At 43.5% G+C, this 21,999-nt stretch overlaps 1 protein-coding gene across 18 annotated transcripts in view; it reads right to left on the reverse strand.

The window, feature by feature from the left end:
• MBNL1 (muscleblind like splicing regulator 1) overlaps window positions 1-21,999 on the reverse strand; it is a 498,242-nt gene that overhangs the window by 119,272 nt on the left and 356,971 nt on the right. For all 18 annotated transcript variants that reach the window (XM_085634851.1, XM_085634864.1, XM_085634862.1 and 15 more), the window contains one exon: window positions 1,734-1,928. In XM_085634851.1, the coding sequence (XP_085490977.1) occupies window positions 1,734-1,928 (195 nt within the window). The remainder of the gene's footprint in view (window positions 1-1,733; window positions 1,929-21,999) is intronic.

Raw genomic sequence — 21,999 nt, forward strand, 5'->3', positions numbered from 1 at the left:
ACATGGGTACTCCAGATACGAATCCATACCAATAAGGGTCTCAAAGCTATCTGTATCAATATCTCATTGATCCCCAAGTGAAGGTGAAGGGGACCAACTGTGTGTCTCTCCCTAAGCCTAGGAAACCCCTAGAGAAATTATTTCTGCTGTGCTCAAGGCACTCATTTTGCAATGCCCCATAACTACACGCCATATAGTGTGTCCCCCCTTGTTTGCACTTTGTAAAGTTGAATTACTGGACAGGAAGGGGACTAGGCTGCTTGTTGGCAAATTTGTTGATGTCTGTAGCTCAATGTTTCACAATTAAAGTTCTCTTGGTGATCTGTGGGTCTCAGGAGCTGGTTTCATCCAACCAGATAATTGAATTGAAGTACTCTTTGCAGTGTTTCGGAGTCCATCTTGATGACCCCCCCTCACTCTGCCTCTCTGAGTGTAAATCATATATTTGGCCATGGACATATTAATTTCAAGGCCAAATTCTTCACAAAATTCAATCAAGTTTTGAAGGCCCATACTAGTTTTGGACAGCAACAACATATCAGCTACGAAAAGAAGTGCCAGTATATTCTCTCCCACCAGGGTTGGGGAGTCATTGGTGAAACTCAATAGGTAGGTGATACAGTTGTTTATATATAAGAGGAATAGTGTTGGGGCAAGTACACAGCCCTGGCATATGTCCTGGATTACGGAGAAAGCCTCAGTTAAATATCCCTTCACACCGCTTCTTATTTTTGCATTATTCCCCTCGTGGAGCAGCTGAATCAAGTGTAGGAGATTGGGAGGGTCCCCATCCTCCTAAGCATGTCTCGTAATCTCCCACTAGGCACAATGCCAAACACGGTGCTAAGGTCAATAAATGCCACACAGAGATTACCCTTGGTCGGGTCCACCATCTTCCACTTTACCAGGAAAAAGAGAACAGCCTGGTCAACCGCAGTACTTTTGTGCCTGAAGCATGCTTGTAGTCCTAAAAGAATGTGATTTTCCATGCACCAATCAAACACTCCTCATAGCACCTGCTTGCAAAATCTTTTTGCTTTTTTCAATCAGGCTGATAGGTTGGTAGTAGGAGGGCAAACTGGGATCCCCTTTTTTAAGAATGGGCACAGTCTCCGCCCCCTTCCATGATTGAGGTATCACCCCCTACATCGCAATGGCATTGGAGGCCACATGATATTGGGGACCTACACCACAGAGTGTGATCTGAACACGTCAGCTGGGATATTTTCAAGCCCCGGAGATTTCCCGTCCTTGAACGAGACCACAGCTTGCTCGGTTTCCTCCATGGTGAAAACCACTGGGGATATGGATTGTGGCTTAGCATCATTGAGTCCCATACAAGCAGGGCCAGGCTCAGGGGGGTGAGTGGGGGACTACAAACTCCCAAATTGGGCAACCCAATCACAGAGGCATTCCCAATTGAATCAGGCATGGATATGTAACTCATATCTAACAAAGGGGCAATGCAAGGGCTCACAGGAAAATAAAACTGTGAATCAATCCCAATAGCGACAATTATCCATCTTGACTTTTCAAGCACACATTGGCAAATAGCATTAATAAACTTTGGGACAGCGATTTTAGTGAAGTACCTTTCAATTAATGATCAATTGCATTTTCATCTTCAACTTCTAGGCTGTCTTTTAAACAAAATCCAAACTCTTCTAAAGATATCTGATAATTGATTAGTAAAAATAGGTAATATCAACACAATGTTTTCATACATTACATACCTCTAGTCTGTCTGTCCTCATAAGTTTCTGTGCAGCAGCAGCTGCAGAGACTGGCATACTATGGTTCCCTGTTACCAGCATAGGCCCAGTTGGAAGCATTTCTGCTTGGACCAAGCCTGGAGAGAGGGGTCCCAAGTAGGGATTAAAGGCTGCAGTTGCACTGGTGGCTAAGCTTGGAGCAACTGAAAACATTGGCTGAAAAAGAGAGAGTGTTGTGTCAATGAACTGTGGAATGAACTTTCAAACAGAAGCATATTTCGAAAGTGCTAACCATTGAATAAGGGCAAGCCTCAACCCAGTGACATCCATTGCTACAGAACAAAATCATGCAGTTCACTAGCAACGTTTAAATAGGGACACAAAATAGTAAACCACTTTATAATATCACAACATTAAATAAGGCATTAAAATGCTATTCTATCCTTGTGAATGGCATCCATTTATTTATGATTAAAGTGTATTTGTAAGCTAGTGTGTGATTAGCTTACTTTATTGACAAAGATGATATAAATACTATGAGGAGTTTCAATGCACTTTTGTCTGAGATGTCTACACAAAGATTCAGCCCAAAATTCCATAAAGTGGCATGAACTTCTTTACCCTTTAGAATCAAAGGTGGATAATTCTCTATATGGTTTAAGATACAGTAGCTGGTCATCCTAACAATGATGTAGGAACAGAACATCGATTTCCCAATAAAAGTGATGTGAAACATTAAAATCTGAATCTCTCTTTTTCTTAATTTAGCTGTGCTTCATTCATACTCACCTTTGATCTGTTTTCAGCCTAATTCTGTCCCTGACGCTACCTGCATAAACATTAGGTCACAAAGCTAAAGTTGAGACATTGTAGGCTGCGTAAACATGCAGTCAGCTTGCTCAAAGGTTTTCAGGCAATAGTTAATCCTTAAATAAAGTCTACTCAGAATAGCACCGAGGCGGTCAGATTCTTGCCTTAGCTCATTTGTGTGTTCTTTCCAAAGTTCTATTTACCTCTGGGCGTTCCTTGTTTGTGATCTTCCCTATAAAAACCCATGTAGCAGTTGTTTAAGTGTGCTCCTTTCCTTGAGTAACTCCATGGTGCTCGTTGGATGGAGACCCATTCTGAATGCTTAATAAATTACCTATGTTTTGTACTTCGCTCCACTGTTGATTTCTCCTTACTTGATAAGAACCCGTGGCGAAGTGGTGATCCCTGCACCAGCAGGTTATTAATTAATCTGCTCCACAAATTGGCGTTCAAACGTGGGTCCCCATCTAGTGCTTGCAGTCGGACCAGGGCAGGAGATCAGGTCAGTAAGACGAACTTCGCTGAGGAAGCGCCCCACCTGATGAGATTTGTGTTGCTCTTGGTCCAAGGTGATTTTTCTGCTCTCCAACTCTGATCTTCCTGGCGGCTGCTAGCCTTGACTGGAGCCTTCGGTTGGTGATTTTCTTTGGATCAGGGAGGATCGACAGGTGGGAGGCAAAGACTACGCATGAGGTAAATCTGTATTGAACCGGTTCATTTGTTCATTTGGTTAGGATTTGTTTGGTATTTGCTTGACTTGATATTCGTCTTGACTTGGTATTTGTTTCGTAATCTGTTCGGAATTGGTACTCCGTTCGGAATCTGTTTGGAATTTTGAAACCTAGGATCTGTTTGGTATTTTGAAACTTAGATTCTGTTTTGGAACTTGCTATTTGTTTTTGCTAACATTTTTTCTTACAGGTAATGTGAGAATATTTTTTATTTCTCTCTGTTTATAAGTTTAAAAAAAATCTTATATAACATGCCTATGATTAGCACTCTGTGGAAGTTTTGTTGTTGCTGCTGCGATAAGCAGAGCATTTTGGAAGCAAGTTAGCCGGCGCCACCAGAAGGTATGCCACATTTTGAGATGTACATCAAATATGGTATTTGTTCCATCATGTATGAATGCATTTTGGAACAAATATACAAAAGGGGATCCCCAGTTACAATGGCCATTAGAGGGAACCATGGACCCTCACAAACTCGAGTATTTAGAGAAACGATTGTTTTTAAAGAAAGTTAGGCCAGCTATGTTTGACAGTTTGCATATGTGGAGAAAAGAAGTGAGGGAACGGCAGCTCAAAGCAGAGGAGGTACAAAGGAAATAGGAAAGGAAAACAGAGTATCAGCAGTATAAGGAATTGATGGATAAGGAAGTTCAGGAGAAAAAGTAATGTTTAGATAGTGAGCATAGATTATTAATATTGAAGGAATATATAGTTAGACCAACTGTAGCAGTTCAGGTCCACCAAGAAGATGTGAATTCAGATATTGATAGGTTGTTGATAGAACGACCCCACCCCTATATGTACCTTTAACACCTCTTCCCCCTGCACCATTGAATGTTGTTCCCCTTGTACCCCCGGTTCCACCTCCTTTGCCTGCGGTTGTTCAGCCCCTTATTTTTCAACCAGTACCGGTACACTCTTTACCCTCTCCAACCCAAACCACTGCACCCCCATCCCAAGCCTCTGCGCCTCCACCTCAGGCCACTGCACTTCAAATGTCTAATGATTCTGTACTTTCTGCATCTGTTCTAACCTCTCGCGTTCTTCGCTCTACTGTACCTCAGTTTCGTCAGGATGCGATAAGATTGATGGTATTAAATTGGTTAAGTGATTTAGAAACAGAAGTAGACATGATAAACCAGATTCAGGATTTTTCTGAAGGTGAGCTTATTTGTCTTATAAATAAGCTCTCTCATCAACTTATGGTTCAATGGGAGATGACTACAGGGTGAAACAGCCCGGATGATGTTAGAGCAATTAATAGACAGTGTCAGATAGAGGCCTTCCCTGTAGATAGAATTAATAATGCTATTGCAATGATAATTGGATAATTTAATGAACTCTCCTTGAATAAAGACCTATGAGGGAAGCTGCGCCACAGTTCATTCCTGGAAGAGGGAATGAGGATAATGATGACCCAAATAGTCCTAAGGGTAGAGCCCATTATTTATACAATTGGATATATACGCCCTGGAAAAGGAAGGGTGTACTTACTTTAAAAGCCTCCTTACCAGACATAAGGAAAAATCCTAGGGGATTTTATGATCATGTATAGGCAGCCCTTGATTCCTGTATCATGACTTTAGCGGATATCGATATTGTTTTTTTGGTATGATCCTGCCACCAGATATGTGGCGACTTACCTGGAAACAGGATCATGCTGTTGATTTGGGAGGAGATTGGACTGCCATTATAGCAGCTGATAGAGATAGGAAACTTGATCAGAAACCTAGTCAGCTCATTCTGGATCTACCATGGTAACATACTGACTTATATAAAAACGATGGTCCCAGCTAGGAAAATAGATTGGGCACTCCTTACTGCTTGTAAACAGAAACAGGGAGAGGCCGTCCCTGATTTCTTTACTCGCTTTGAGGAAGTTTCCACTAATGTATGTAATAGCCCTATTCTTCCTGTCCTTAAAAGGGGGGATGAAATACAGGATAAAAGTTTATCAATTTGTGATTGATTTGAGAAAAAAGTAACAAGATAGTAGTCCCTCAATATCCTGTTGTTTCTCAGGTAAAGTTAATACACCTATGGGATTTTCTGACATCCCCGTTCAAAGCCCTATTTCACAACAACTGAATGTTAGTACAAGGGTCTCCAACATTTTCTGTGACAAAAGTTACTAGTAACGTAAAATGAGCACCCCATCCAAGGGTATCAGCAGTGATCACACTGGTGCACTAGGCAGGGTTTTCAGCAGTAATAAAAAAAAAAGCAAGGCTTTGACAATTTAAACTGAAGAGCTGCATGTGTAGTGCATGCAAACCATAGCTACAATACCCCTTGCACCAAGGTATACAAATGAGTAATAAACATCTCCAACTGAAATAATAGTTTTAAACACATTTTAAAATGTTACCTATTTTCTCTGTAGGCATCCGTTTATGAGTTGTGAAAATATAAAAGAGATGTTGTTTTGAATGCCTGAGTTTTATTTTTTAAAATACAGATTGGACCATACACTGGTAAGCTACTCGTTGGAGACATAGCAATACAGCAGAAGGTTTGAAACAAGTTACAGTGAAATTATTGCATCACTTAGTATCCTTAGGACATAAAGTATCTCTTTTTCAATAACAGTATTATCAACAGAGGATTAACTATTTAGGTCTCCTCCTATCAAATGGGGGGTGAGACGATACACCAACATAGGATATAATTGGTGCAGAACTTGCAGAAACCACAGACTCAATCTAATATCTATGCGTTTATTACCAAATTTTTCATAAATTGCAAACCTCCTGCTTCCCTTAACATTAAAGCACGTATGCATGCCGTTTTCTTTGGACTAATCAGTGTGAAGCTGTCTTTTTGCAATTTAGAAATGCTTTATGTAATGCTCCTGCTTCAGGTAAAACTTGATTATTACAAATTTTTGCATGTAAAATATGTTTGCAACTTGGCACGGTCCCATGTAAGAAGGAATAGGTCATGTGCATATTTCTCCTCCACATTGGACCCTACTGCGATAAAGCAATCTGAAATGTAAATTTAAGGTCACAATTTGAACAGTTATAGTACCACATTTAGTGGATATCTAAAAAAATCTTCAGACCCAGCACCTGACCTGTGCGATATTAACAGGGCATGAGTTGATACTTTTTGCTCCAAAACATCACTCTGAAATGCTGTAACATTTTGAATCCACCCACTGTACTACCCCTCTTGGATTCCCAACAAGATGAGAAGCATGATTGCATATTTTATTACTGAGAAGGAGACTAAGGGACGGGTAGACCTGACAGATACCCCTATATCTGATCCACCAGGGAAACTGTCCGTGGATGGTGCATGTTACAAACTACCTGATGGCTCTAGTACAGCGGCTTATATAGTTACTGCCTTGAAATCTGTGATTGAGTTATGTTAAATACAACAAATGTCAACGCAATCTGTGAAGCTGACAGATTTGACCAGAGCTTGTGAATTAAGTAAAAATTTGACTGTATATATCAATATATATACCTTTGGAGATGCCCCCTCATTCTGATGACTTTGATTATTTTGCATGGTGATAAGATACAGTATGGGGAATGAATAGTAAAGATACTGGATACCTTGATGTTACCAAAAAGAGTTGCGATTGTTAAATATTTTGTCCACAAGAAAATTATAGATGAGGTAATACAGGGAAATACTTTTGCCAATGAAACAGCTAAACGATCAGCCTATTTAGAGTATAGTTTAATGTATATTGTAGGGACAGTTAGATGGACACCAGAAGTGACTATGTTTAATCAAACTCTAGATTTCATTAGGGAAGTACAGGAACAAGCACCGGAGGAACAGAAGGAACAATGTAACAAATATGGGTGCCAGGATGCAACAGGATGTTAGATAGATCTGTCAGAATGTTATTGTTACCATGGCTCACAGTTCAGCCCATATCAGTGCTAAAGGAATAGTGGCCATGTCAGATCATGTATGGTTCAATAATCTGATTCCCAGGGTGGCAGAGTTCTATGTCAAGAAGTGCATGTTGTGCCATACTTATAGCACAGGAAAAGGTACCCCGTTTCAACAGGATATTTTGCACCCCCAGTAAAGGTCTTGCAACCAGTTGAGGGGGTTATGGGGAGGCCAGCAAATGTATAGGGTGTACCAAGATCAAGGACAATCTGACATAGAATTTACCATTCTTGTTGATTACTGTATTGACTAAAGATCTGCATTTGATCCATTCACAGGTGAAGGCCAGTCTCTCTCCCAGTCTTAAAGGTCCAGGTCACAAGCTGAGGCCTAGAGACGGTGTCTTTACCCAACAGTTTCAGAGGCCAGTGCATGTTTTGTTCGCCACCCAGACTGCTGTTAAGCGCACAGGGCACAGACACCAGCTCCATGGCAGTGATGTGGAGAAAGTAAGCGCCACTCCCTTTGCCATATGATCAGTGAATAACAAGAGGAATACCTGAATATGATCATATCTCTCAACAAGTGCCTTTTGGAGATGCTGATCTTTTAAAACATGGTGAAGTGGTGTCATCGGAATAATAACTTGCTGCCATCATGCCTGACCCAGATGAAGGGATTCTGTTTGAACATCCTGACATTGTTCAGCCCTGATACAAAATGTGGCCACGGGCCAAAAGAACTATAGACTTTGATTGAAGAAACTATCTCTGGAGAGATGGCAACCCATGCCGGTGGTCAAGACCGCCAACGTCCGGACCAGTACATAAGCTTGCAAGTGAGGCTTTGAAGCAAAAGACACTTGGGACTTAATGCTCTCTGATAGTGTAGTGAGGAAATTTTGGGAGAATTGAGACTACATTGCTCTGTTTCTGGCTGATCGTTACGCTACTCTTTGTTACCTTGGCAATCAAACAACAAATATTACAGTAAGAGGAAGGAAAGTTAAGAAACATACAGGTTGGATATAAAAGATCAGTATAGTGAATAGTGTTAGGTGTTCTTCTGAAATAGGTATTTGTATATAGATTACGTTGAAAGGGGTAGGGTTGTCGGTCATTAGGGCCCTTTAGGAAGGTGTTTTTGACCTATTAGGAGGAATAGAAGTACTTGCCCCGAATGCCCCCGCTAAAAGCCGACAGTTTCGGATTAGAAAGAGAAAAATAGGGATATGTGTATGTTTTCTATTGTTAGTATTGGGATTTTTCTTTGAGTCTATTTTTGAGGCTTATAACATATTACCCTGTTCATAGCCTAGTGCCCCCTCCTTCTAACGCATCTGAACATTATCACTTCACCTTGTCCTCTCTTAAGGATTCACACTGTCAAATACATAACACGCCCTTAATGTTAATTGAGCCACACAAAAGCTTCATCAAATACCTGCAGAATTACACCAGGAAAAAGGAACATGGATTTGGTCAGAATGGTTCTGAGGTATTGTTTCTGCTTGGGGCTGGACATAATTAAAGGGAATTGTGATTCTAGGAGCCATCTTTCTCACTTGCTGTTGCTGAATTCAGCATGCCCCTGTGACATGTACAACGTATTTAGCTACCTGTAACAGTATCAAGCCTTCCCCAATTAATGTTCATGAATTAAGTAGAGGAATGATGGTACAACTTGAAATTGATGAAATAATGAAAATTGATATATGTACCTTCCTTATGGATTCAGCACAACTGAAAAGGAAGGACTGTGAAACCTTAAAATCTGAATCTCTCATTTTCTTAATTTAGCTGTGCTTCATTCATACTCACCTTTGATTTGTTTTGAGCCTGAGTCTGTCCCTGACGCTACCTGCATAAACATCAGGTCACAAAGCTAAAGTTGAGACATTGTAGGCTGCGTAAACATGCAGAGTCAGCTTGCTCGAAGGTTTGCAGGCAATAGTTAATCCTTAAGTAAAGTCTACTCAGAATAGCACATTTTGTTGTTCAGCCTTAAAACGTAGAAATTGCACAAAACACAGAGGCTGTCAGATTCTTGCCTTAGCTCATTTGTGTGTTCTTTCCAAAGTTCTATTTACCTCTGGCCGTTTCTTGTTTGTGATCTTCCCTATAAAAACCCTTGTAGCAGTTGTTCAAGTGTGCTCCTTTCCTTGAGCAACTCCATGGTGCTCGTTGGATGGAGACCCATTCTGAATGCTTAATAAATTACCTATGGTTTGTACTTCTCTACACTGTTGATTCCTCCTTACTTGATAAGAACCCGTGGCAAAGTGGTGATCCCTGCACCAGCAGGTTATTAATTAATCTGCTCCACAGTGAAAGGATTCCTAATTAAAAAGGTGTGGCGGCATTGTACTTGAATGTCAGAGGTCTTATAGTTTTCCCATCTTTTATTTTGCTTGTGTGGCTGTTGAATAATGAGCTCCTCTTCCCCTGTTATTATGTTTTCCTATATATTACCATGTCTTGTCAAATACAGCATGGCATGTCTTGCAGAGCTTGAATTGGAAGTTAATGGTGGTTGGATAACTGTTAATTTACATGTAGATACAACATTCTCCTCTTTTTTTGGCCTGGCTTGACAGTGCACCTATCTAGACTACCCTTGTAGTTAAAAACTAAGGTTTAGAGAGGGGTGCCAGCTTAGCTCCTTGATTAATCTTATTCCTTAAAGCAAGTTGAACCGGCAGCTGTTGTGTTAGATTACCTAAAAGTAGCCCCAATGATCATAGCTGATAGAGACATTGTTAATACACACTCCATGTTAAATGGCCTTTGCATGCTGTAACAAATATAATAAGAACAGGTTTTACTGTGAAAAACACAATACTAAGAGGTTTTAACAAAACACATATATCTAGAAGACGTTTTACAATGAGAACTCTCTGATGCATACAATAGGAAGGAGTTTTACATTGTGAACTCAGACCAGTAAACTACAAGGGGTTTTACATTGTAAATCCATGTCCACATAGGAAGGGGAATGAATAATGTTTAACATGGAGGGACCTTTTTACGGAACTTTCAAATTTAAGAAGGCAAGAGAGTTCTGGACTTAATTGTGTTTTCAACAAAATGTTATACTTAGTATATAGTTTTGTTAATTAAAGTGTTTTTTTTCATTTTAATGAAGGTGGTTGTTGAATACGGATCTCTTAAATGCTATTATGTTTTTTTGTGACGTTCTCAGTTTCTATACCACACCACTATCCTAAGTAAGCCTTGGACACATTTGCAGCACTATACCAAGGGGCTTTGAGGTGCCTGCCACTGGGTGCAGGGATTAACACCACCTCCCATTTCCCTATGGGAGCATGAACTACAGCCAGTTTACAGTAAACAATATACCTCCCTCTAGACCTCTATTTCTTTACCATTTGGAAAAAATCTTAATGGGTTTTACATACATTTTGTGAAAAATCATGTTTACAACACCATCTTATTATTCACAAGTTATATTTTTTCAACTTACTTACATTGATAGTATCAAAACGAAAAGAATTTAATCTAAAAAGACATACATGTTCATAAAAATCTTTTTTCAAAAGTATTTCTTTTGATACATTTTCTTCATGAACCAACAATTTCATATCTTTGTGTACATGTTCAATGTAGTGCTCTTCAATGGGCCCCTATAATAATACCATACACTCTAATCAAATAAAAAAATGCCCATTCACACTCAATCAAACCAATCAAACTGGCAAACAACCTAAAATCACATACACATCCTGGTCAGAAGGGGACAAAGATGTTATGGATCTCCATGACGATGTCGTGGGCTGAGCGCATACAACAAGGTTGACGCGCGTTTTGGTGGAATATGACAGATGTAAACCACCTTCTTCAGGACTTTCCAAAATCATATGTCTTTCACTTAGCCATAGTGGTACCTAGAATATTTAAACAATATGTTTCAAAAAACCAGAGAGAAAGGTCGAGGCGGAGAGAGAGGAGAAGGAGCACGAAGAGGGACGTGAACACCATCTGGTGGAGGAGAGAACGTCGAGAATCCGAAGACGTCTGGAAAGCCGAGGGGATACGAGGACCACGCTTCACCCAGCCACGCTCCCAGAGGAGCGTGCCTAAGCCAGGTATGCAAGCGGTTCAAGGGCTGGGTAGAGCTGCGGGAAAAATCCGATGCTTAAGGGAAACAGCCCTTTTGCTTGCTTCACTACCCTACCCTCGCACTACCACTCCCCCTGGTTACACCATCATCACTCGTTTGGAGGTGCTCCTTCACTACCCCTCCCCACAGCACTTGATATAGAGTGTGACACTCATCCAGTTTCCTCTTTCCTTTTATTTGTGTACCGCAAGCAACCCCACACCGTGGACCAGATCCGGAGTAAAGGAAGACCTCAAAGAGATACATTGAAGACGCCGCTAACAGGGGGAAGGATACCGGGAGCCCAAAACCATTGCTCCTTTCTTTGATTTGTTTTGCCTGTATACAGGCTTACAGGAGGAAACGAGTACTCCATAGAATAAAACCTATTCTTAATCCACAAGGAGTCATGCCCGTTCTTACACACCCGCTAACACTGGTGGAGAATGCGGGCATAACACAACCATCTGTATACCGAAGATGGATGCGTTGATACAGCACCTGGTGAAGGGGCAGGACAAGTTTGGATGGGCCGTGGAATGGCAGATGACGTCAGCACAGGCTGACCGGGACATCTTTAAAGACACTGTTGCGGCCCAGATGGAAGGGCTACAGAAAATGATAACAGAGTAATCCCCGGCAGGCCCAGCACGAAGCACCACCCATACCCCATCAGGCATCTCCCTGCAGAAATATGTGTCCGGTGAGGATCCGGATGCTTTCCTCTTGAACTTCGTGAGGGCAGCAAGGGCGAGTGGCTGGCCTGTGGATAGGTGGCCGTTCTTCCTGGCACCTCTCTTGACGGGCGAAGCGCAGGCCGCATACCAGGTCGCTAACGCCAGCGGAGATACCCCATACGCAGATATAAAGAACATAATCCTGGACCACTTGGCACTTGGCGCTGAGGCTTACAGGGTGCGGTTTAGGGAGGAGAAGGCTGCCCCGGGAGAGAACCCTAAGACATTGTTTTTTCGGTTGAAGATGGCAGACGACAAGTGGTTAACTCCTGCTGTCGGCTCCAAGGAACAGATCATGGAAAAGATCTACTTGGAGCAATATCTGGAAACCCTCCCCTTTAGCACCCAGAAGTGGTTACGGCAACATACGCGCCTTACTGTGGAACAGGTCATAGATATGGCCACCACCTACAATCGCGCCCAAGCCGCTCATTTTGGAAACAGATAAAACAAGTCGTCTACCTGTTGTAAAGTACGACAAAAAGAACAAGGCCACTCCAGATGCTGGGAGACTCCGAAAACCAAGACCAGAACTTCCACCCTTTAGAGGTCCACAGTGTTACGACTGCGGAGACTGGGGCCACATTGCCCGCCTCTGCCCCAGAAAAAAACCACCGGAGGAGCCGATGGAAGTGGGATATATACCCAAATCCATCTTATATACAGTGGAACTGGGGAGCGCCTTCCATGTAAGTGCCAGGGTGAATGGGAGGCAGGTAAAGGCCCTCTTAGATTCAGGGTGCAAGCAGTAAGTGATCCAGGGATGACTTGTACAGCCAAGCCAGGTTCTGCCTGATGCCACTGGGTATAAACCTCACTCCTGAGAATGGGGTAACATACTCTATCAAAGTGGGGGTTCTGGAAGGTCTTCCCGAGGAATTAGTCATAGGGAAAGACAACCCCGAGTTCTTAGCACTCTTTCTTTGGGTAGCGAGAGCACAGGACAAGAAAACCAGTTCAGGGAGAATCCCAGACAGCCGTTTGTCAGCTCTACCCACACCCGAACCTTGGTTACACGATAAGAGTTTCAAATTCGCCCAGGCGAACGATGCGACATTATTCAATGCCTGGGAACAAGTGCATGCATCACAAGACCATGGTACCCCTCCATTTCTCCGGTTCCTTATCCAGGAAGGGCTGTTATACAGACAGGGCTCCCAGACCGACCATCCCCAACTGCTGGTCCCACTGTCCTTTCGGGATCAGCTGTTGTTTTTCTCACATTCACAGCTCACAGCGTGACACATCAGGGCAGAGAAAACAACCCAAAATCTACTCAGGCAGTTTTATTGGCCCGGGGTGTATAGGGATGTCAAATGGTATTGCCAGTTCTGTACAGTTTGTCAGAAAAAGAATACACATCGACCCCCAGCGGTGCCATTACAACCAATGCTCATCATAGGGACTCCATTTGAGAGGGTAGGGATGGACCTGATCAGACCCCTTCCTCGCACCAAAAGGGGAAATCTGTATGCCCTAGTGATAGTGGATTACGCCACCCGCTATCCCGAGGCTTTTCCGCTATGGGCTCCCACCAGCCGCAACATCTCAGAGAAATTCCTGGAACTCTTTTCCCGGGTTGGATTCCCCAAGGAAATCCTGACCGACCAGGGTACTCCGTTTGTCTCACACATGATGAAGGAGGTCGGTCAGCTACTGGATCTGCGGCACATTAAGACATCGGTATACCACCCCCAAACCGATAGGCTGGTTAAGCGATAAAATGGGTCTCTGAAGACCACCCTGAAGAAGATATTATCTGCAAATGGGAGGGAATGGGACCAGCTGCTACCCTTGGCACTATACGTCATCAGAGGTCAGGTTCAAAGCAGTTTAGGCTGTTCGTCCTTCTAAATGCTTTATGGACGCCAGCCCCGGAGCCTGTTTGAGATGACGAAGGAGGCCTTGGAAAAAGAAGAGGTGGTGGATACCCGAGACATGTTAGACTATGCTCAATGACTCAAAGCCAAGATAGAGAAACTCCGGGACTTGGCGTACTCCCACCTAGAGGAGAAACAGAAACGACAGAAAGCCACATACGACAAGGAGAGAAAGTTGAGGAAGCTGTGTCCTCATGACTGGGCTTTGGTGCTGCTACCCTCATCTACAAAGAAGTTCCAAGTGGAATGCAAGGGGCCATATAAAATCATCAAGGTGATCGGAAACACCACTTACAGGCTACAACTCTCCCCCAGCCGTAGCCAGACCTTCCATATAAACATGCTGAAGAAATGGATAGGACCGCTGCCCACCAATGCCAACTTACCTTACCGACCAGGGCAGATGACCACAGCACCCTGGAACACCTGGTCATAAATGAAGAACTCAGCCCCGAATAGAGAACCTCCCACAGATCGGCTCTCGCCCCATTCTCTGCTGTTTTTTCTGATAGACCGGGAAAAATTCACCTGGCCGAACACCGGATCGATACCACTCCGGGACGGATAATCAAACAGCAGCCCTATTGGATCCCTGCCGCCCGAAGGATTGCCATACAGAAAGAGGTGAAAGACATGCTAAAGCTGGAAGTAATCCAACCCTCAAGAAGCGAATGGTCCTCACCAAATGTGATGGTGCCCAAACCAGATGGCAGCACCCATTTTTGCATGGATTTCAGGGGTCTCAACGAAATGTCGTCTTTTGAAGCCTACCCCATCCCGAGCATCGACGAACTGACCGAGAAGTTGGGAGACGCCAGTTACATCACTACCCTGGACCTGACCAACGGTTATTGGCAGGTGCCATTACGTAAAGAAGACCAAAAGAAAACCGCCTTTTCAACTTCGTATGGGCTTTAGGAGTTCACCGTGCTCCCATTTGGATTACATGGAGCCCCGGCGACATTCCAAAGATTAATGAACACGGTTTTACATGATTTCAATGGGTTTTCATCAGCTTACCTTTATGACATAGTGGTGTTCAGCCCGGACTGGACCACCCACCTACAAAACCTACAAACGATTCTCCAGGCCCTACAAGAGGCCGGGCTACACGTAAATGCTGAGAAATCCCAAGTAGGGTACCGGAAAGTGAAGTACCTGGGATATGTCCTGGGACACGCGGTAATCGCGCCCCAAACATAAAAGGTCAGGGCCATCTCTGAGACCCCGTTCCCCGCCACAAAACGAGAAATGAGAGCCTTCCATGGATTAATATGATATTACAGTTGTTTCATACCCCAGTTCTCAGACACAGCAGCGCCTCTGACCGACACCCTTCGAAGGGAAGTAAAAGCCCAAGTCCTATAACACCTCACACCACCAATGCTGGAGGCTTTCCACACATTAAAAAGGGCTATAACCACCTCCCCTGTGTTGTCCTCACCTGACTTTTCAAAACCTTTTGTCCTTCACACTGACGCCTCAAATCACGGGATAGGAGTGATGCTATCACAGCTCTCAGTAGATGGGCAGATCACCCTATTGTATACATCAGCCAAAAGCTATTCTCCAGAGAGAAGAAGTATCCCACCATTGTGAGGGAGTGCCTGGTGGTTTAATGGGCCAAAGACAAGCTACGGTACAACCTATAGGGTCACCCATTCATCCTGTACACTGACCATGCGCCTCTCCAGTGGATGAGCCGCAATTATGCTCTAAACCCCGTGTACTCCAGTTGTTCCTGTCTCTCCAGACTTTTAAATTCAATATGAAACACCGCAAAGGTGTGGAGAACAGCAGCGCCAACTTCCTGTCCAGAGTTTTTCCTCTTCCCGATGGGGAGAATCCAGGGGAGGAGGTGTGTCGCACGGCTGGTGCTCCTGGGGAGGCAGTAATACGGACAATGGACTGGTGGGAGGTGCAACCTGACCAATCGCCCTCTTTTCCCACACAGTATGAAGACTGGATGCCAAACTCGCCTGAGGAGTGCAAGACTGCCGCAGGAACGGGTTACTGTGCCTTTAACTGGAGCAACCTGGAACGCGACTCAGCCCCCTGTTGTGACATGGCAGACAGTGCTACAACAAGAGACGATGGATCCCGGAAGAGTGTGTGTTTTGTCACTGGAGGATGAGAGGAGTGAGGAGAACAAAGGAGTGAGGCGGTCGGAGGTCGAGGCGGAGGGAGAGGAGAAGGAGCATGAAGAGGGACACGAACACCATCTGGCAGAGGAGAGGACGTTGAGAATCCAAAGATGTCTGGAAATCCGAGGGGCTACGAGGACCACGCTTTGCCCAGCCACGCTCCCGGAGCTAGGAACGCAAGCGGTTCACGGGCTGGGTAGGGTGGCGGGAGAAATCTGACGCTTAAGGGAAACAGCCCTTTTGCTTGCTTCACTACCCTACCCTCGCACTACCACTTCCCCTGGTTACACCATCGTCATTCGTTTGGAGGTGCACTTTCACTACCCTGCCCCACAGCACTTGATATAGAGTGTGACACTCATCCAATTTCCTCTTTCCTTTTATTTGAGTACCGCAAGCAACCCCACACCGTGGACCGGATCCGGAGTATAGGAAGACCCCAAAGAGACGTATTGAAGACACCGCTAACAGGGGGCAGGCTACCAGGAGCCCAAAACCATTGTTCCTTTCTTTGATTTGTTTTACCTGTATACTGGCTTCCAGGAGGAAATGAGTACTCCATAGAATAAAACCTATTCTAAATCCACAAGGAGTCGTGCCCGTTCTTACAGACCCGCTAACACTGACTTACGGCGGAAGTTGAAAAACGTGATGCATACCGCACGACAACGGGCAAACGAAAACTAACATCTCGACCTAGGTTTTAGGTCTATTACAAGTGCCATATTAGTGTGTGTATCAATATGCGGATGGACTATGTAATATATACTCTTCATATAATACTATAACGTGCATTGCCTAGATTCAGGACAATTTTCATGCGCCATGGTATTATATGCAAAATCATTTGCACTGACAATAACATAGTAGAGGGATACTCCAATGGCAACAACACAGGTGCATAGAATATGGGGGTCTAGTTTGTTACCAATGGCAATGCATTACTGATTTGTCCGAGATTTTCTTGTCTCACTTTACTAATTGGAGAAGTCAGAATATCATTTACATGTTACTGTGTCCATGCGAACTGGCCTATATTGGAGAGACAAACAGTTCTAGGATGCTTGTTTCCAGTCCAGGGAGGACCTGGCCTGGCAGTTCAGGCTGGACTGATTTACATATGGCTGGGACCAAACTGGTATGGCATGGTGAGCAAAAAAACAATGGATTTAGGCCCAGATCTCTGTACTAGGGTGAATGAACGACATTGTTCTGCATTCTGTCCATCAATTGTTCTTTTTACATTTGTCACCCTGAGTGGGACGTGTATGTCCAGAAGTGGGTCCAGTGCTCTCCATGCCACTGGAGTCAAGCTATGCTGGCTGATGAGGGCTGAAAGCCCAAAACCAGTCCTAGGATGCTTGTTTCCAGTCCAGGGAGGACCTGGCTTGGCAGTTCGGGCTGGACTGTTCCCATTGGGTGCAGGGCCTAGACTGATTTGCATATGGCTGGGTCCAAACTGGAATGGCATGGTGAGCAAAAACACAATGGATTTTGGCCCAGATCTCTGTACTGGGGTGAATGTATGACATTGTTCTTCATTCTGTCGATCAATTGTCCTTTTTGCAGACCACAACATGGTCATGGAGATCCACAACATGTATGTCTCCTTCTGACCAGGATCTTGATTGTGCTTTGGGGTTGTTTGCCAGTTTGAATGGCTTGATTGAGTGTGAATGCGAATTTCTCAATTTTATTAGAGTGTATGTTATTATTATAGGGGCCAGTGAAGAGCACTAAATTGAACATGTACACGAAGATATGAAATTGTTGGTTCATGAAGAAAATGGATAAAAAGAAAAAGTTTTGAAGAAAATATTTTATGAACATGTATGTCTTTTTAGATTAAATTCTTTTTGTTTTAATACTATAAATGTATCTAAGTTGAATAAATATAACTTGTGAATAATAAGATGGTGTTGTATCCATGATGTTTCACAAAATGTATGTGAAGTCCTCCTGAGGCTTGAGCCAAGAGTGACTACCGCAATTTTGCTAAACTGTTTACTGAATCTGGCTTTTTGCACATGTTTTTAATTTCTGATAAATTGATTTTGACTGCCTGATTTGCACAAGTTAACTATAGTTCTTTTACTCCCGGGGTTCGCATTCTGTTTAGCGGGACCGCCATCTTGGGAGAAAGTTTGGTCAGCGGGCTGGTCGTTTCACCCCTGACTAGATAAGAGGAGAGGCTGGTGCACCAAAGGCAAGGCCGTCTGCGCCCGTCTGTGTACAGCCCGCGAACAGCGCCAGCAGCCCTGCCCGTTTTGGAGCAGGTAAGCCTAATGTCATACAATATTCATGTAATGCTCTGCAAAGTTTGAACGTTATTAGCAGAGACTCCAGGTGTTTATGTTTCTCCCAGCACTATACCTCCACATGCCCAAATGACATGCCCATGCTGTAATCCGAAGCTACTAGGACTAGTATTCAGGTCAATTGAAGTATGCAAAAAACCTATTATGGACAGTGAATGTCACTTAGAAAAAAACGGGTTTAAAATGTATTTTGCTAACGCAAAATCATTGGTAAAGCACAGTATTGAGTTTGCTTCTCTTATTGAGGACAAACAAATAAATGTAGCATTTATCACCTAAACATGGACAGACGAAGCCTCGGGTCTGGATTTGGTTAAAGCCACGCCCCCCGATTACTCCTGCTACACTTTGAACAGGCCAAATTGGAAAGGAGGGGGTTTAGCGGTTTTCCATCACAATTCAATAACAGTGTCTTTTAACACAGCGTCTAACGCAGAATGCGAAGCACTGGATTTTTGCTTATATTTCTCCCACCATCACACCTTTAGGGGTACCCTCCTTTACAGGCCACCCAGCCCGAGAAGAACATTATTGGGAAGCTTGTTGGAAAATGGGCTTTGTGCCAGCTCTTATACGATATTGGGAGATTTTAACTTCCACTTGGAAGCAGACTCAGATCCTGATACGGTAAATCTGATAGAGTTAATGAGTAATGCTGATCTAAAGCAGCAGGTCATTGGTGCCACTCACTTGGCAGGACATACGTTGGATGGTCTTTTTTCCAACAACTCACAGCTGCTGTTTACGGGTCTACTTCCCTAAGTTTGGTCAAACCATAAGGCAGTTTTATTTGAGCTAACCATGTCTGATCGCAGCGCTTCTAGGAAACCAGCCAAAAAAAAGAGGGAGTGTAGAGCGTGGAATAAGGTGGAAGCCAAGGAATTAAATGAATTGTTATCCTCTACGCCGTATAAACTACCTACTGACCTAGATGAGGCCACTACCTTGTACACCATCTGAATGGAGAAAGCTGGCAATAAGCTAGCTCCAAAGAAAGTCCTCTTTACCAATAGAGCACGACCCTCCGCTCCTTGGTTCTCCCAGGAACTTAAAGACCAAAAACTGATCTGTAAACGTCTAGAAAGGAACTGGAGAATGGAGTATATGAATGGGAAAAGGAGGAGTATAAACAAAGTCGTGTGCGTTACAATCAGCTACTCTCAAGACAAAACAAGAGTTTTTCGCCAAGCAAATTAATTCTGCCAAAAACTCGGCTAAAGAACTGTTTACAATTGTAGCTAACCTGGCGCACCCATGCTCTCCTACGATTCCAGCTAACCAGGAACTTTGTGAGGAAAAAGCTAAGTTCTTCTTTGATAAAGTTGAGTCTATCTATTCCACGTTTACAGATCTAACGACTGACATGAAAACAGACCAATTAGCAGGTATAAATCAGTAAAAAGCCCTGTGTCTTCTTTTGATGAATTTGCACCGATTACCACCACGGAAACACTTAAGCTTCAAATGACGGCCAAATCTGGCTCCCCTTATGATCCATGCCCAGTGTCGATATTAAAATTGGTCCGGAGCCTATTACACTAGCACTAACCTCCCTCATAAATGCAATGTTTGATGAAGGATATTTTCCTAAAGCTTGGAAAAGGGCTTCAATATTGTCCCTGCTTAAAAAGCAGAGTATGGATCCTAAGAATCCAAACAGCTTTAGACCTATTTCACGACTCTCTCTTCCTGCTAAACGTGTAGAGAAAAACATGAATGTACAACTTAGTTCGTTCCTACAAGAAGCTCAAGTGCTGGACCCCAATCAATATGGGTTTAGAGGGGCACAGCACGGAGTCTGCCCTCCTAAAATCCATGGAAGAGATTAGGACAGTCTTAGATCAGGAAGGCAAAGCTGCGATGATTATGCTTGAGCTCTACGCGGCCTTTGATACGGTCCATCACGATTTGTTGATGGACCGGCTGCGAGAGAGCGGAGTTCAAGGTACAGCCTGGAAATTGCTCAAACCCTTTCTCTCTAATAGAGTACAAACTGTTTCACTCGGATAATTCTCTGCCAAACCGTTTTCACTGCCATGTGGAGTCCCCACAAGGGTCATCCATGAGCCCAACACTCTTTAATATCTATGTATCGCCCCTGGCTCCTCTGATTGACTCGTTTGGCATCGGCCTGAGGTCATATGCGGACGACACCCACATTGTGGTGTTGCTGCTGCTAGGGAAGGAACTGGGAATAGCAATCCAGCACCATGACTGCATGGCAGCTGTGGGAAACTGGATGGCCCAAAATTGTCTCAAACTCAACTCCAGTAAAACGGAGGTTGTCCTGTTTAGGAATGACCCCGATTTTTGGGCCCCAGGCTGGTGGCCGGATATGCTGGGTCCTCTTCCCATCCCTATTAGGAAGGTGAAAAATCTGGGAGTCTGGATACATGATAAACTTAACTTTGGAGACCAAGTGTATGCAGTCGCTTCAACCACATTGTTTGCTCTTAGATCTCAAATCAAACGGTTATCACTGCATAAGCCATGTCCAGGTTGAACTACTGTAACAGCCTATATCTCAACATTCAGGAAAGGTTTATGTATAGAATACAGGTCCTACAGAATGCTGTGCCAGACTGCTCACTGGCATACATAAATATGCCTCAGTTTCCAGGGAGATTAGAAAGCTTCATTGGCTACCTGTTAAGAAGCGAGTACAGTTAAAATCTTTATGCATTGTATGCTTACTTCGCTCCTCAGAAGCAAAATTGGTGACAGTGCCCTCTGTAAAATAAAATAGTTGGGGTGGTATAAGCTTTGTGATCTGTGCAGTTAAGACATGGAACGGTTTGCCTTTCCATCTTAGAAGCATGACAAATCTACTGGCATTCAGGAAAGCATTAAAAACCTGGCTTTTTAATGTATAACTCTGGCCCTATTCCTTTTCTTTACGCTTCAGTAGAAGGAGGAGCGCCAGGACACCTTCGGGTAGCAGTAGCGCTCTATAAATGTCTTTAACATTAACCCATTAAGATTTATTCCACATGGTAAAGAAATAGAGGTCTAGAGTGAGGTACATTATTCACTGTGTTCATTATAGTTGTCCCCCTTTCTCCCTGACCTTCATTTTTTCTTAGAGGGGGTTCCCTTTTCCAGAACTACAGCCAGTTTCCGGCAGTAACACTAGCTCCCATAGGCAAATGCCGAAATGCGAATAAACAATGTTCGGTTGCATCCAAACCAGGCAGTTAGGACTGCCGACCGGAGGTTGGTTGGTACCGTTTACGAGACGTGTCTCCCGACATCGCAATCGCCCCCTAAGTGTCAATTGTTAAAGGTACTCCATCTGCATCTAACAATAAAGAGGCCCATGGCTTTGGTTCTACCTCTTTTTTACGTACATTTATTGGGCAGCAGTTTAGTCTGCCTATGAAGCACACAACAGAAACTTGTGAATATAAAACTTGTGTGAAATACAGTTGGAAGGGGCACTGGACTGTTTAACTCCATGGAAAATGTAGTAATATGTTTTAGCTAATGAACGCTCTGACAAAAGCAATAGGAAGTGAATTTATATTGCAAATTCTCTGACAAACACAATGGGACGAGCCTTTACACTGAGTTTCACATTGGGAATGTTGTGTCAAATACTGACAGTCGGGTGGAATAGAGAAGACCCGCTTTTTATTATGCAACTTTGCAAAATTCTGTTTAGTATTTAGGAATTTGTGAATTAACAAATGT

This window comes from Triturus cristatus, chromosome 11 (assembly GCF_964204655.1).
Source record: "Triturus cristatus chromosome 11, aTriCri1.1, whole genome shotgun sequence".
NCBI lineage: Eukaryota > Metazoa > Chordata > Amphibia > Caudata > Salamandridae > Triturus > Triturus cristatus.